The sequence below is a fragment of the Tarenaya hassleriana genome, unplaced genomic scaffold (assembly GCF_000463585.1).
Source record: "Tarenaya hassleriana unplaced genomic scaffold, ASM46358v1 Cleome35, whole genome shotgun sequence".
NCBI lineage: Eukaryota > Viridiplantae > Streptophyta > Magnoliopsida > Brassicales > Cleomaceae > Tarenaya > Tarenaya hassleriana.
Window position 1 is genome coordinate 705,891 of NW_010966617.1, and position 15,832 is coordinate 721,722.

At 38.4% G+C, this 15,832-nt stretch overlaps 2 protein-coding genes and 2 long non-coding RNA genes across 5 annotated transcripts; 3 read left to right on the forward strand and 1 right to left on the reverse strand.

The window, feature by feature from the left end:
* The first annotated feature begins 511 nt into the window (after positions 1-511).
* LOC104822031 (probable protein S-acyltransferase 22) lies at positions 512-4,469 on the forward strand. 2 transcript variants are annotated; one of them, XM_010553107.2, is made up of 10 exons: positions 512-958; positions 1,085-1,198; positions 1,690-2,097; positions 2,249-2,317; positions 2,422-2,493; positions 2,659-2,787; positions 2,897-2,977; positions 3,088-3,276; positions 3,405-4,076; positions 4,178-4,469. In XM_010553107.2, the coding sequence occupies exons 1-10, from the start codon at positions 917-919 to the stop codon at positions 4,193-4,195; spliced, it is 1,794 nt and encodes a 597-aa protein (XP_010551409.1). In that variant the 5' UTR covers positions 512-916; the 3' UTR covers positions 4,196-4,469. The 2 variants fall into 2 exon arrangements, with proteins under 2 accessions (XP_010551409.1, XP_010551408.1); XM_010553106.2 differs by having other exon boundaries at positions 513-958; positions 3,405-4,469.
* Positions 4,470-4,618: 149 nt separating this feature from the next.
* Positions 4,619-6,003, forward strand: LOC104822182. Its single transcript, XM_010553330.1, has 2 exons — positions 4,619-4,820; positions 4,925-6,003. The coding sequence occupies exon 2, from the start codon at positions 4,945-4,947 to the stop codon at positions 6,001-6,003; it is 1,059 nt and encodes a 352-aa protein (XP_010551632.1). The 5' UTR covers positions 4,619-4,820; positions 4,925-4,944.
* A 328-nt stretch (positions 6,004-6,331) lies between these two features.
* LOC104822033 lies at positions 6,332-7,999 on the forward strand. Its single transcript, XR_773130.1, has 5 exons — positions 6,332-6,493; positions 6,714-6,905; positions 7,118-7,177; positions 7,384-7,520; positions 7,627-7,999. It is a non-coding gene; the product is annotated as an uncharacterized LOC104822033 (long non-coding RNA).
* Positions 8,000-11,758: 3,759 nt separating this feature from the next.
* Positions 11,759-14,040, reverse strand: LOC104822034. Its single transcript, XR_773131.1, has 2 exons — positions 13,872-14,040; positions 11,759-12,122 (listed from the first exon to the last, which is right to left on the reverse strand). It is a non-coding gene; the product is annotated as an uncharacterized LOC104822034 (long non-coding RNA).
* Between the last annotated feature and the right edge of the window lie 1,792 nt (positions 14,041-15,832).

A 15,832-nucleotide genomic window follows, 5' to 3' on the forward strand; every position in this document is an offset into this window, starting at 1 on the left:
AAGAGAGAGTTGGTGATGACAATTTAACAAAGGAGGAAGCAAACAAAGTGTGACTAGGGGTGTCAAACGAGCCAGCTCGAATCGTTTTGGGTTCAGTTCGTTAGACTCGTTTTCTAACGAGACAGAAAAACCTCGGCTCAGATCGTTCGCCAGTTTTCCGATCTGAACGAGCCTAACGAGGGATATATAATATTTTTTATTTATATTTATTTTAAATATAATTATAAATTTAAATAAATATATAAAAATTTAATAAAACACCAATATCATTTAAAATTTTCAATTATCATCATTATAATAATTAGTATATTTATAATATCATATAAATGATATAAAAAAAATTAATATAAAATTACATTAGAGTTTTTTTATATAAATCTAATTTATTTTAAAAAAAAATACCAACTCGTTGAGCGGTTCGCCAAGCTCGTCGTTTTTTAACGAGCTGAAAAAATTATTAGAGCTCAAATCGCTTGTTTTGGCGAACCACGAGCCAACTCGCAAGCCTGTCTCTTTTGACACCCCTTAGTCTTAGTCTGTGACGCATGATCTGGCCTGAGTAAAAAAAAAAAGTTCACTGCTTTGCCTTTGCTAATTATAACCTCTCGCTCTCTCATCCATGGTGGATTCTTAGATCTGTTCACCAATGCAAAAAAAGCTTTGCCCAGAAGAAACAAAGAGAAACCCCAAAACCCAGAATTGGTTTTTCCTTTTGTTTTTCTCAGTTTTCATCTTTGGTGTTATTAATCTCTTTCCCGAGTGGTCAAATGTCTTCCTCTTCACTCTTCTGCTGCTGAGTCCGTGAGAGTAAATGTTGGATTTCTGGGGAATATGAGGGAAAAGGCGGAACCTTTCTTCATTTCTTGACTTGGGTTTCTTCCATTCTTCTTCTGGGTTTGAGGATTTTTACCAGAAAATGAGGAAACATGGATGCCAGCTTCCTTATCACCCGCTTCAGGTACACCCTTTTCCCGGAAAATTCTCATCACCTCTCACCCATCTCTTTTAGATTCCTTCCGAAGTGATCTTCATTGTGAAGTAATTGTAAAATTTCCGATCTTTCTTTTTTGTTTCCATGGCAAAGGTGGTGGCTGCTGCTGTGTTCTTGGCTCTAGGGTTTGCCTTCTATGTGTTCTTTGCACCCTTTGTTGGGAAGAAGATGTATCAGTACATCGCTATGGGCATTTACACTCCTCTGGTACACTGTTTCTTATATATATATAGCTTTATGAGTTTTATGCCTAAGATCTGCCTTCTTCTTTGCCTGTGGATTTCTATCCCAGAAACCTTTTGAAGCTTGGCCTCTTCATGTTTTTCTTTCCTAGCTTTATGGCCTTTCTCTTTTTGGGTCACTGCAATACATTTTCCTTAGTTCTATGATCTGATTTGTTGGAATAAAAAAACATGTTAATCAAATAAGTGGTGAAGTTAGCTTTGTCTCTAGAACTTTATGGATTCCAAGCCATTTGTTGCAAATAATTTGAGCATTGTTCACATAAAGGAATGTGCTTTCTTTTCATGAATTGATCAGTTGTTTCGGATTATTTCTCGAATTATAGAATGATGTGGACTCTATGGGGGTAATGTTTTGAAAAATCTGATGATCTACACCGTACATTTTGTATAATATGATCAAATGCTTATTGTTTTGATTGATATCTCTTATTGGACCATCCTCTTTTGTTCTAGATCGCATGTGTCTTTAGCCTATATATATGGTGTGCGGCTGCGGATCCCGCTGACCCGGGAGTTTTCCTGTCAAAGAAGTACCTAAAAGTTCTCGAAAACGGGAAGTTTCCTCGGGCAAAGGAGATGAAAAATGGCTATGGATCAACTTCATCCCGAATGCACAACGGAGGTACAGCTATAGGTGGCGGGAAATCTCTCGAAAACACAATGTCCCTTCCAGATACGTCTGTTCAGGACATGGAACATGAACCCGGAAAGAAGTTGAAATCCTCAGAGAATTTGTCTCCCCTGTCCCTGCTTTGCTCTCCTTGTGCAATTCTCTGCCATTGCTGCAGTAGAAAGGATGAATCTTCCGAGCAGCAGACGAGTGAGGATGGAATGTTTTATTGCAGTTTGTGCGAGGTTGAGGTGAGTGGAAGCATTTGAATTCACAGTTCAATCTCACGAAAGCTCAAAAGTTCTGACCAAATTCTCTGGCTATATATTGATCTATTATTGGATTCTTCATGGCACTAATACTCGTCTGAATAAATATATGGTCTGTATACTGTTCTTGTAGGTCTTCAAATATAGCAAGCATTGCAGAGTTTGTGACAAGTGCGTGGACCGTTTCGATCATCACTGCCGGGTAAAACAGGATCTGCCTGCAGATTTCTGATTCACTAAGACCTGTTGTCTCTGCTTGAAAGCCCCTCTCATATGCTTTTTTGTTTCTCCCTGAACTTGTTTCAGTGGCTAAACAATTGTATCGGGAAGAGGAATTATCGACAATTCTTCACTCTTTTGGTTTCCGCTATCCTCTTGGTAAGCATTCAGAGCTTCATGAACAATTTTCCATTGCATGATACAACACTGCATATGCAGTGTAAACATAATATAGGAAGCATTAGATTAGTAAATTTTTCAGTTTAGGCATACCACTGACGGGTAGATACATTGTTTTGTCCTCCTTGGCATTTGAGATTGCAGCTTATTATGCAATGGTCAACGGGGATTCTCGTGCTCGTCTTATGTTTTCTCCAAAGGAAGCAATACTCTGCAGATATTTCCTTGAAGTTGGGCAGCAGCTTCTCCCTCGCCCCGTTTGTTATCGTCGTCGTATGTTTTCTAAGACAAAAAAAGAAAAGAAAAGAACTCAGCTTTTGTCTCCTCACTCCTCAGCATGTGAATATGAATAACAAACTCAGATATCTTGTTTCTCTTGCAGGCAGTTTGTAGTATACTAGCTATGCTGGCTACATTACCACTTGCCCAGCTTTTCTTCTTTCACATTCTCCTCATAAAGAAGGTTTTTTGTTTTTGTTTCTGCAATGCTCGAAGAACCTGCAAGCTGTATTCTCAATTGTGTGACGATGATGTATATGTTTTTTACGGGTGGGCGTTTTTTTTTGTTGACAGGGAATTAGTACATATGATTACATAGTTGCACTAAGGGAGCAAGAGCAAGAGCAGGAAGGTGGTGGAGGACAACAGAGTCCTCAAATGTCGATGGTCAGCTCGCTCACTGGTCTAAGCAGTGCAAGCTCCTTTAATACCTTCCACCGAGCTGCCTGGTGCACTCCTCCTCGGTTATTTCTCGAAGATCAGGTTACTAATGTTGACCCTTTTGCTTCATTCCTCGAATTTTTAAGGAATTCATTTCTTCCATCTCGAAAGAAACCAGAAAAAGGCCGAACCATTTGATCGGTTGACATTTTTTCGATTTTTTTTTTCAGTTTGATGTAGTTCCTCCTGAAAACGCGTCTGTAAGTTCATACGGGAAGAAAATGGCGAGGAAAGAACCTGTGAAGAAGAAGGATATGACAGTGAAGATCAGTCCATGGACTCTGGCTCGGCTCAATGCAGAAGAGGTTTCGAAAGCAGCAGCAGAGGCACGAAAGAAATCCAAAATACTTCAGCCCATGATGAGACGGGAAAACCCATTTGGCTTGGAAGCAAGCAGCAGTTTTGGCAGCAGTGGTCGGAGGATATTCCCGAAATTTGATGGTAACAACGGTAAGAGAAGAGCATCTAAACGTGTACGCTTACCAGCTGAATTGCCCATTGAGCCGATGATGAGTAATATCCAAGCAAAAGCTATGGAGACATCAACTAGTTCAGCCTTGGCACCACTTCAGCTTGAAGCAAGAAGTGCCTTTCAGACAAGCCGGGCAATGTCGAGCTCTGGTGTTATTGTCGCTTCTTCGCCTGAGAGCAGCTTAGACTCACCTGACATTCACCCATTTAGGGTTTCCTCTTCAGTCGAAGATTCAACCCATCTCACTGGATTATCATCAACTCTTGCTCTGATGGGTCAACAGATGGGACAGATGACGATGACGATGATGCCATTGTCAAGGTCTACAAGCGATGGCTATGAAGCTTCTGGTGGGGAGGACAGTGATCAGGTTCCTTCTAGAAGCATCCATAGATTACGATGAAGGATATATGATCGTAGTTTACGGCTGAAAATTTTAAAATCCTTGAGCATTATTTCGTTCATTGCCAGTGCAATCTGACGTATTGATCAAGACAGTGAAGCACTTTGCCATTTCTAAACCAGAATTGGATTCGTCTTCGGGTGTTCTGAAGATTTACAGTACCAGGAGAGATGGGACGGCAATTAGCACCGGGAAAGGAAGAAGGCGTTTGTGGAAATTGCGTTGCTTGATTTGATTTGATGAACATAGGATTTGAACAAGAACAAAACTACCTTCTTTGCTTTTTGTCTTTTGCTAAAGCTGTCTGTCTAAAAGCTTCATTTCTCGTGAAAATGGTGCTTTGCTCTTCTGTCCATTTTATTTCTTGTATTCCGACAATTGAATTCCGCAGTTTGACATAAGGAAAAGGATCAAGTATTCATTTAGTGAAATCCAATTTAAGCAAAGCTATAAATCTTTTATATTCACTTACCGTGCGTTAAGAGAGAACATCATTTCCGAGATCCCATCCAAGATTCTCCTTGTTGGATCCGAATTTAACGCTTTCGGACAAGACCCTTTCATTTCTCTCGCTTTCCCAGTCGGCCCCTTTCACTTTTCCAAGCTCCCTTGCGTGAATTTGGTTTCTTTTGCTCTCGGACGCTTTCCTTGCTTTGAACAGTGCGAAGATCCAATTCCGTCGTTCCAGATTCGGTTTTCTGGGTTCTGAAGGTAATCCGCCAATCTGGGTTAGCTAAAAGATCTTTGATTTGCGTCAATATCATCCCCATTGTTTGCGGAATCCGGGTTTTATGGCCGCATAATCCTGGGTTCAGCTGAAGCCACTCCGGTCGGAATGGAGATTGAAGTTTCCGGGACGAATCATGGCGAAAATCAGCGATCCGTGGGGACCCATTTGGAGGAATTCGAGATTGAACCATCCAACCACCAGCAGTTCCATCCAATGAATGCGCTCGAGATTCTGAGGGAAACTGTACGGATTCTCCGGTACAATCTCGGCGCTTTCATGTTGACTGCTGCTGTCCTGATCTGTCCTGTTTCTGCTGTTCTCTTACCAAACCTGCTAGTTGATGAATCATTAGTTGAGAAACTCACGGTCAGGTTGCTCATAGTTACAGAGTCCAGTGGCCTTCCTCTTAAGCCCTTTGTGAAACACTCGTGCCGGAAATTCGCTGAAACCGCTGTTTCATCTGCAATGTGTTTTCCATTGTCCGTAACATTGTCTCTCCTGTCAAGGGCAGCCATTGTTTACTCAGTGGATTGCACTTATTCCAGGACAAATGCCGATGTAAGCAAGTTCATTGTCACAGTCCAGAGGCTTTGGAAACAGCTTGTTGTTACCTACTTGTGGATATGTTTGGTTATTGTCGGTTGCCTCACATCATTCTTCGTCATTCTTATCGCAATCTGTAGCTCCTTTTCTGTTCTCGGACTCTCTCCCGATCTCCATACCTATGGAGCTATCGTAGTTGGAATGGTGTTTTCTGTTGTTTTTGCAAATGCCATTATAATCTGCAACACAGCAATTGTGGTATGCATACTCGAAGATTTGTCAGGGCATCGAGCTTTGGTCCGCGCCAGCGATCTGATCAAGGGGCAGACTCAGGTGGGTTTGTTGATATTTCTCGGATCAACAATAGGTTTGGCATTTGTGGAGGGATTGTTCGAGCATAGAGTGAAGAACTTGAGTTATGGAGACGGGTCTTCGAGGATATGGGAAGGGCCCCTTCTGGTTGTGATGTATTCGTTTGTTGTCCTTGTCGATTCGATGATGAGTGCAGTGTTCTATTTCAGCTGCCGGTTTTACAGATCGGAAGGATGTCGGATACTGAGAGAGTTACCGGTTCTTTGGGAAAGAACAGTCATTCCTTGTTGTAGTGTCTTTTCCACGTAAATTACATGTAGTTATTAGTGTGTGTTTTTTGGTTGATGTATTCATATTTACATGGTTTCAAGATCACTGTGAGTTCATGTCTTGGTTATTTGAATCTTTGTTACTTCCTACTTGCTATTGCTTTCTGAGCTCTTTGTACCATAGAATTCAGGGACTAAATTTATCGTCTAGGAAGTGTCGGGATGGTGAATGCAAGATTTAGAAAATATCGCGGCTTTTCTTTAATTAATAATAGTTTGAGGCCGACACGTGTAAAGATCGGATCCGGTTCATCTCGGTCGTAAGGCTAAACAGAAAAAGCCCATAAAAAGCCCAATCATATCACCGCCTCTGCCGTTTCGGCGGTTCATCAAGAAATTCGAATCGCTCATGGAGAAAGTTCTCTCCGCCGGATCGGGAGTTCGCCAGAGATCGGTCGGATACGCCGGCGGATAAGCGGCGGAATGAGGCTGAAGATCAAGCCGAGACCGATCGTCAATCCCGTATTCAGGTGATTCTGCGTTACCGCATCTTTCGTTTCTCTCTCGTGTTTCGTTAGTTTCTATGTTTTGATCGGTTGAATTTCTTATTCTGTTTTTTTTTCCTGGAATTGGATCGTGTTCTAGTCTTGATTTGTTCCTACGCTTGGGTTTCGGTGTTGTTGTCGCCGGTGTTGGCGAAGAACCATCCTATATCTATGTTTTCACGAATGTCGAATGCTCAAATTCCAGGATGTGTTCGGTTCTGAGGATGAAGCAGAGTGATGTCCTCCATTACTGCTGATCTCATACATTTGCCTGGTGCTGTGAAGGAAGATCTCGAAGATAATCAGAGCTTTTTGTCAGAATGAATTTTTACGCCGTGCTGCAAAGAAGAGGAGGTAGTCAGTGTTTTCCTGAAAATGAGTGAAACAAAACTGAAAGGTACATGTATTTCATGTTTTGTGAGATCACAATTAGTTGTATCATAAGAACATGATGGAAATTGGAATACCTAACCTAGGATTATTAGCGTTTAGAGGACTTGTTTATAACTTGTGGTAGGCGTATGAGTTTATTTCATTTCAGTATTTTATGAAAGTTCTCTTATATGCTAATCAACAATCGTGACAATGACGATTGCCATTTTTCGGCAGTGTGCTGTGTTGGGAAGGAGAAGAGCGTGCCGGGAAGACGTTGAAGCTTTTACACTTCAGGTCAGCCCTGTAGGCTGTAGTATTATTTAACTGTTTTCCTGTCTATTTCATATAAGCGGGAAAGGTAGATGGATTTTGCTTCAAGAGTCTGTACAATGGATTTTGGTTGGTAGGTTGTTCTTTTCGAATTCGAAATGAATGGAGAAAAAGAATTCATGTAGACAACCTCAAATAAACTTGGGATTAAGGTGGTGGTGTTGTTGTAGGTTGTTCTTAAGCCGGCCCTAGATCAGCGTGCATGCTCGGATAATCTTGCTAACTGAGAACATGTTAGGGTGTGGTAAGTGTTTTGGCAGTAATCATTTTCCCAGCGATGTCTTCATCGGGTGATGATAAGAAACAGGTAATATAGCATGTTTCAGATTAGTAGATTATATTCCTCTGCTGGCACTGCCTGTTCTGATACGTACTCATCCTCATTTTGTCACCTTTTGTTGACAATGAATCAGAGGAATGTCCCCCGCTAAGGATGATCTTGAAGAAGGGGTCTTGTATGTTGTGCAGTTTTTTGGATGGTAAGGAGTTTTATTTAAGAGAATGATAAAAGCTTTGCGGGCTTATTTTCCGTTTCGTGGGTCAGTTTTCAGAGTAGTCTGAATGCGGAAAACTATAATGATCTGAAAAATGGAACTAAAAATAGAGTGCAGCTATCGGGAAGCTAAATGAAGGTAACAATCTGGTTGTACTTTCTTTGACGCACTTGTTTTAGTTTTGGGTGTTAGAGAGAATACTAGTTAGGAAGAATGGAAGGGGACCGGATTAAAAGTTTCAAAATGAGTTTAGCTCGCGAGTTGATTCATTATCGACTCGTTTTTTCGTTGAGTCGGTATTTTTAAAACTTGTTTGTAAACGAGTCTAACAAACCACCTCGTCAGAGTCGGGAGCTCTAGCTAGCCAGATCGACGAGTCATGTGCTATGTGCTATGCGAGCTTATGAGTTTTTTTTTTTTTTAATTATAATTTTTATATATTTTATAAAAAAAATGTAATACTTAATTAGTTCGTAAAGTAGACGAGTCGAGTTGAACCAGAGCTTTTTTTTTGTTCTTGTGAAATCGAATTTAACGAGTTGAGTGCAAAATGAACAAGTTCATTTCGATCCGGTCTGAGTTGATTTGAGTTGGTTTGTTTGACAACCCTAGGTCGAAAAGGTTGATTATTTTGAGTAAGTGAATTCCATGTGATTGTCGTGACATGTGAAATCAACGTTTACATGTAGGGATTGGATATTATTGGATAGATTTATCACGTATTTTAAAGATATTTGAATTTATTTTGGATATAAATGTTTTAAATTGGTTTGAAATGATTTTGAATATATATATATATATCGTTAAAAATGATTGAAAATAATTAAAAATATTTGGGTTCGTTTATTTGCATATTATCTCCCCGAGTGAGTTTGGATATTCGATTTGATAGAAGTAATACAATATATAATCCGAAATATTTGGATCGGGTAATCGGTATCCGAGTCTCTGCCACCATATACTTTATTCCCCGGCCAACGGATTTTAATCGGCCGTACTGAATTTGCTTGAGGCCCAATTCGAACGAAAACGAACCATGCTATGATGAATTGGGCCACCGTCGTAAGTTGCCGATAAAAGGACCCACAACTGGTTTTAAAATACTACTGCAAATGGGCTGAAATAGAGTTTAGTCGAAACAATGGGCCTGCATTGGGTCCATTTAAGCCACCATGAGACGCAATTTGGGCTGAACTCAGCCTGTATATGTTAGTGGGGCCTCATTGGGCTTATTTTGTGCCATAAATATTTTTATTCGATAAATGGGCCATAACCTTGGTAGAGATGTGCCGTGTTTTGAGCCCGACTGGACTATGACTTGATTCATTTCTGGGCAAATTGGCTTTTCAGCTTTTCCTAAATTAAAATCGGGATTTATGTCGTCGTCTGTTAATTCTTTCACCTTATTGTAAATTCATTTACAAACAGAAATAACTAACTTAATCCTAAATAAAATATTACTGCAATTAAGAAAATAGTTAGTTAAAAAAAATATACTACAGATGTGGAAACAAAAAATAAAATAATTTATGTTGGCCGAAAAAAGCGTTCACAGAGGCCTTTCTTTTCTCCACGCGCCATCTTAGCTCAATATTCAAGATTCCGCTGTTTTCCCTGGGTTATAACCTAGGGAAATCAAGCGCGTTATGCAAACGCGCTATATGTGCGCGTATGAATTGTTTACGTACTTATTTGGGGCATGTTCGATGGATTGAGGCCTATGGATCGCAATTAATGAGCCGTTATGCTTTGGGCCTATGAATTTGAGAAAGGCCCATTTTATTTTCAGCAAACCGTGAAGATTATTCCGCGTCCACGTAAAATGTATGATAAATATTTTTTTCTCCTCTTATCCTTTCGATTAAGCGACATAATTCAACTATTCAAAAACAATTTTTTTTTATCATTTTTCGTCGGAACATATATATATATATATATATATATATATATATATTGCAGTCGTTGAATTTAGTTTAGTGTTTTTGTGCAGTTGATATGCATTTTTCAGAGTTACTCGGCCCATTTAGCTACGAGCGACAGAAATATAAAGGAACTGACTATGCAGCGAAACACCTCTCTCAGATAGAGGAGGAGCGACAGTAAACAGTAAGGAAGCTATTTGGTTTCCATTGCTCTCCGAGCCATTGTTCCCGCGTTTCAAGAAAACTCCACAGAAAAGATGGGTACGTATAAAGTTCAGCAACATGAACAAGAAATTGTCAGATATGCTCAAGCAAAAGTACATGTAGAATTCTCTACCACCAAAACCATTCATAGATCAACCAACCTTGCTTATATATATCGGTTGCATATAGAAGTCGTCTCTACCTACCACTATTACTAACTCCTCAGTTTTTTTAGCTTTTGGCTTTGCCTTGGTATTAAGCGTGGAGATTTCCCTAAATATTCACTGTTAGATCTCAGGAAATATCACCCTTTAGAATGCACAACCTCCCGCTATTCCAAAATATACAATTCAGAAATATATAAAACTATGCAACAAATCTCAAATCAAGGACTGACAAAACAAAAATTGCAATGAAAAAGCAGAGATGCATTACTAAGGTGTTGACTGGTGGAATCGCAATCGCAATCGCGATGATTGCGGACGTTTACGATGCGTTTGCTGGCGATTCTAGGCGATTGGTACTGACTGGTAAAAAAACTATTGTTGGTAGCGATTGCGAGTGATTGCGATTTAGAACGATTGGTTGATAGCGATTGCGATTTGATTTAAATTACAAAAAAATCATCATTATATACAATACTAACCATTTTTAAAATATTTTTAATTAGTGTTTTTACTATTATTTAATATCAGATAATTATTAAACTTATAAATAATTAATTATAAAATTGAAAATATTATTTTGTTATCAATTTAATTTATTTTCAAAGATAATTTTAATATTAAAAATATTTATTGGTAAAACCAAACAATATCAAACATAATATATACCAAACAAAATTATTAATATATTTTTTTAATTTATGTATGTATATATGTATTAAGTATATAAATATATGTATGTATATATATGTCTATATATGTGTATATATGTATGTATATGTATATATATGTATGTGTGTATATATGTATGTATATATATATATGTGTATGTATATATATGTATGTGTGTGTATATATATGCATGTATGTATATGTATGTGTATATATATGTATATGTACATATGTATATATTTATATATGTATATGTGTATATATGTATGCATGTGTATATATATATGTATTATGTGTATATAGATGTATGTATGTATATATGATTGTGTGTATATATATGTATGCGTATATATGTATGTATGTATATATGTATGCATGTATGTGTGTGTATATGTGTGTGTATATATATGTATGTATGTGTGTATATATATGTGTTTATATGTATGTATGTATATGTTTATATATGTATGTATGTATATATGTATATGTATGTATGTGTATGTATGTGTATATGTATATGTATGTATATATGATTGTTTGTGTATATATATGTATGTATGTATGTATGTGTGTATGTATATATATATATATGTATTATATATATATTTATATATTTTATGTATATATACACATACCTAAGTTTTTTATATATATAATATGATATGTATGTATATATATACTAATTAATATTAGGAGTATTTTGGTCATTTAATCAAAATGCTGCAAAACGCTATCGTAATGCAATCTTTTAGCTGCGATTAGAATATTGATGTTTTGTTGCGATTGCGGACGATTACGATTCCAGCAATCACTTTTTCAATCACCCGTAATCGCCAGAAGTTTCAATCGGTGCGATTGCGGGCGATTGCGTTACCACCGCAACAAGACGCAGACATCACAATAGCCAGTACTGGAAGCTAACCCTAATCTATGTAAAGGGTAACATAGCACTCTTCCGTGCCCAACCTGCTTTTAGGGAATAAATCTAAAAAACAAGCAATCACTACACTGTTATTGATTCACATCGCCAGATTTATCATTGAGCACTGAATCCTCCAACGATAAAGTTTAAAAGCACTATAGAACAGATGATTTCCCCTTTCACTACTTTCATTAAAAAATTTCATGTGGATTGTGTACAATATTATCAAATCTTTTTATTTCATCTTTGATTGAAACCTTACTGTCCAAACAACAATCTAACAACCATTTTTTAGAACCCCACCACCCCCACTTCTTGCAATTCGAATGTACATGAATGAAGGTACCATATTTGCATAGATAAGAATAAGAAAAAAAATGTAGGCAAGAACTCACAGGGCAACTCTGTAGAAAGAAATCCTGGTGACTCATCAAGAGGAAATGTAGGTGAGATTTCCAAAGTAACAACATATACTTGACTACTTGTTGATCAGAAAAGCACCACGCGAACCAGTCTCAGGACACCTAGAACCTGACAATGCGCAATAAATCGAGAAGGCATTTCAGTACAAGGAAGGGTATGCATCTAGCATTCTTAAGATTGTTGGTGTCATGTTGTATTGCGCAACCGAAATAAACAACATATCCAATCACGCAGGGCAGGACAGAATAAATAAAGTAAGAAAACGAAATAATCGCATGTGCAGCAATACCTTCGAGATAATCTGCCCCTGGGATACCAAAGTATCTGTCAGGATATCCGACAGCTAAAAAATTTTCCAACAAACTAAAAGGGCATTATATCAAAAATACCCTTAAAATGCTACTTCTACTTCAACACCTACCCTTGTGACCATGTGACCAATGTGACCGAAATATAGTGTGGTCACATATTGATCTCATTGTTCATAACGTTAAATTTATGATGTTTTAATCAAATGATTAGTAAGATATACAAGGTATAAACATAATGAATTAGTGTGATCACCATAAATTTAACGTTATAATCGATAAAAATCAAAATGTGACCATACTATATTTCGGTCACATTGGTCACATGTGACCAGGGTAGGTCTTGAAGTAGAAATAGCATTTTAAAGGTATTTTTGATAATGCCCCAACTAAAAGCCAAACAGAGCAAGCAAAAGATACAATTTCCTCGAACTTTACATCGCAACCCTGCCTAAGGACAGCTGCATAATCGCAACATTGGTAACATCGTGATTTAGTATAGGTCCTCTACATGTGTCTCATAAGTTCTGAGAGAGAGTGTGTCCTCAATCCTCATGCACGTAAGAAGAAATGTATCAGATGAAATTATGACATCTCAGGGTGGACATGCATCATTGCATTTTCCTGTGAAGTCTGGACTTCAGTCAAAAAACGAAGATGATCAACATGCAATATACACGATAATATATGAATTAAACAGACACAGAAAATGAAGGGGAGCAAGATGATTCATGCATGACTTCATCTGGTATATACAAAGCAGAAGAGAAAATGACATGGATATGAGATTGGCAGCAGCAGGTCAGAGATGAGGGGTAGCCATTTCGGGCTTCGGTTATAGAAAAACTATAACCATTCGGTTTTTATATAAACTTTGGTTCGGTTCGGTTATTTTTTAAATGGCCACCCCTAGAGATAGAAAAAAAAAGAGGACAATGAACATTTCACGGCACTTGATTTATACAAAATTAATCAGAACAATATGGAAGTCCAGACGTACTTATATTGGCCTTCATGTTTCACCCTCGTGTCGTAATCAATTAACAGATCACTCTAAGCTAGCAAACCATAAACTAATCTGATTCAAACATCTAAAAGCTCCTAAAATTCCAGTTTGATATTGCGATGCCATCATTCAATTTCTATAACACAGATTTCGCTTCTATGAGCAATTATGTATATTAAAAGACAACGGAAAGATGAGATCAAGAGAATCTAAAACCCTAGAAACCGCAAATCTAAATCTATTTATCAGAAAATTAAAACCGTCAGACTACGGGACATAAAAACCAAGTGTGCGAGATCTCAATGCGTTCTCCGAACCGAACACATCCTCTCATTTGAGCATTCTCGAAACTAAAGATATATTTCTTCTCCGCCAACATATCGGCAGCAACAACAAGAAGGCCGAAATCCCAGCGGAGGAGCAAATCAAATTACAACACGATCCAAACGTCGAAAAAGAAAACGAAATAGGAAATTCAACAGATCAAACCCTAGAAATCAAAGAAACGAGCGAGAAACGAAAGATGCGATGACGCAAAATCACCTAAACACAGGTCTGACGATCGTTCTCCGCTTGACCTTTGGCCCCCTTCCACCACTTCTCCGCCTTCATGACCGACCGATATCCGGCGTGGTCCCGATCCGGCGGAGACAGGTCTCTCCCGGAGAGATTCGAATTTTTTCACGAAAGGACGAAAATGCGGAGACGGTTACATGATTGGGCTCCCGTCCTAGATATTTTTAGGCATTTTATGGGCTTTTCGGGTTTAGCCCCACAACCGGATCCGCGACCCGTTTCCCATCTTTTCTTTACACGTGTTAAATATCAGGGGCGTGAGCTCTACTTTAAGAAGTACGGTGACTTTTCTCAAATTATGAAAATATAAAAGGACTTCAAAAGAATATGATCATGGCGATGGCTATAAAAATCATTGACGAATACCGTAACGAGGATCAACCGGTCCACTATCATGTGACTTGAATGTTGTGATTAATGTCTAAATGCATTTAAAGTATGGTGACTTTTCCCAAATTATCAATTAAAAAAAATAAGTGTTACACAAATTTTCATGATTTTTATGGGATTCGAACTATACTATATTTTTTTTTATTGAAATTTAATTATCAATTAAAAGATAAGTAACACACAAATTTAATCTCTTGGCATAAACCATAAACTTCTTGATTAAAAAAAAATTAATCCTAGACGTTAGATGTGATGGCTAGGTTATGAACAACATAATTTATGGATGCACATATTGTGAGGAGTGTATGCAGATGCAAATATATATATATATATATCAGACTTAAGTTATTGAAATTCATTGTTTTAGACTTCCGCTGTAGAGCCTGATTTGGATGGTTGATTTTAGAATAATTTCTATTTTATTTTTATAACCCAAGTGACGATTCAACGATATCCGAAATACCGGATTTTGGGTCATTACAATGTGGATCTCTCTCAAGCTTCTGAGCAGGATTCTAAGGCTGACAATGCTGATGTGGATCTCCCTCAAGCTTGTGACGAGGGTTCTAAGGGTGGGAATGCTGATGTGGATCTCCCTCAAGCTTGTAACGAGGGTTCTAAGGGTGAGAATGTTGATATGGATCTCCCTCAAACTTGTGAGGAGGGTTTAGAGGCTGGGAATGTTGATTTGAATCTCCCAAAGACTTCTGAAACCCCAATAGAAGACCAGGATGACATAGCCCCATCCGAAACCCCGAAGGAAGTCCCTCAAGTAGTCCCAACATCTGGTACCGCAGAAGGTAACTCTAGTTCTGAAACTTCACCACTCAGATTTCCTTTGAAAAGAAAACAAAGATAAAGGCCCGCAAAAAGAAGTCCATATGTTGAACCAAAATCGAGTGAACGCCCTGCAAAGAATAAACGTTGCAAGACACTTGTTAGAGGTAGAGGAAGAACAGGAAGGGGGAGAGGAAGGAGCAGAGGAAGTAGCGGAGGCAGAGGTACACAACAGTAGGAAGAACTAAAGAAATTGGAATCAGAAGGCGAAGAATCTGAGGAATCAGATGGAGAAGAAGAACCAAAGAAATCTGAGGTTGCATACTTTGTTTGGCGACCTGAAGGAGTTAAGGGTGACAGCCTCATAAGGACGTCATCATTTCTTTCATCGTCCACTCTAAAAGCGAGCATTCTTTGGAAATTTATGAATTTGCCCCGAGAGAAAAGACTTTGGAAGTCTATTTTGAATGCAACCAGAGATTCAGAGTTTTTTGAAACTATTTTGGAGGGCGGAAAATGGCTCACAGATGAGGTAAGGCCCCATTAAATAGGTCACATGGGCCATGAGTCTCACGGGCCATGTCTAACATGTTTTTGTTTTCTTTGACAACATATGGAAGAGGCAATGTGTGCGTTTCGGTGCAACTTGTCAAAGTACTCCGGTAAAACAGTGATCTCCAACTGTTGCATTTGTGATCTATACTTCTCGGAGACCATCATGCGGTGGGAAGAGAGTGTGGACCTGTCCAAGCTGGGTTTTC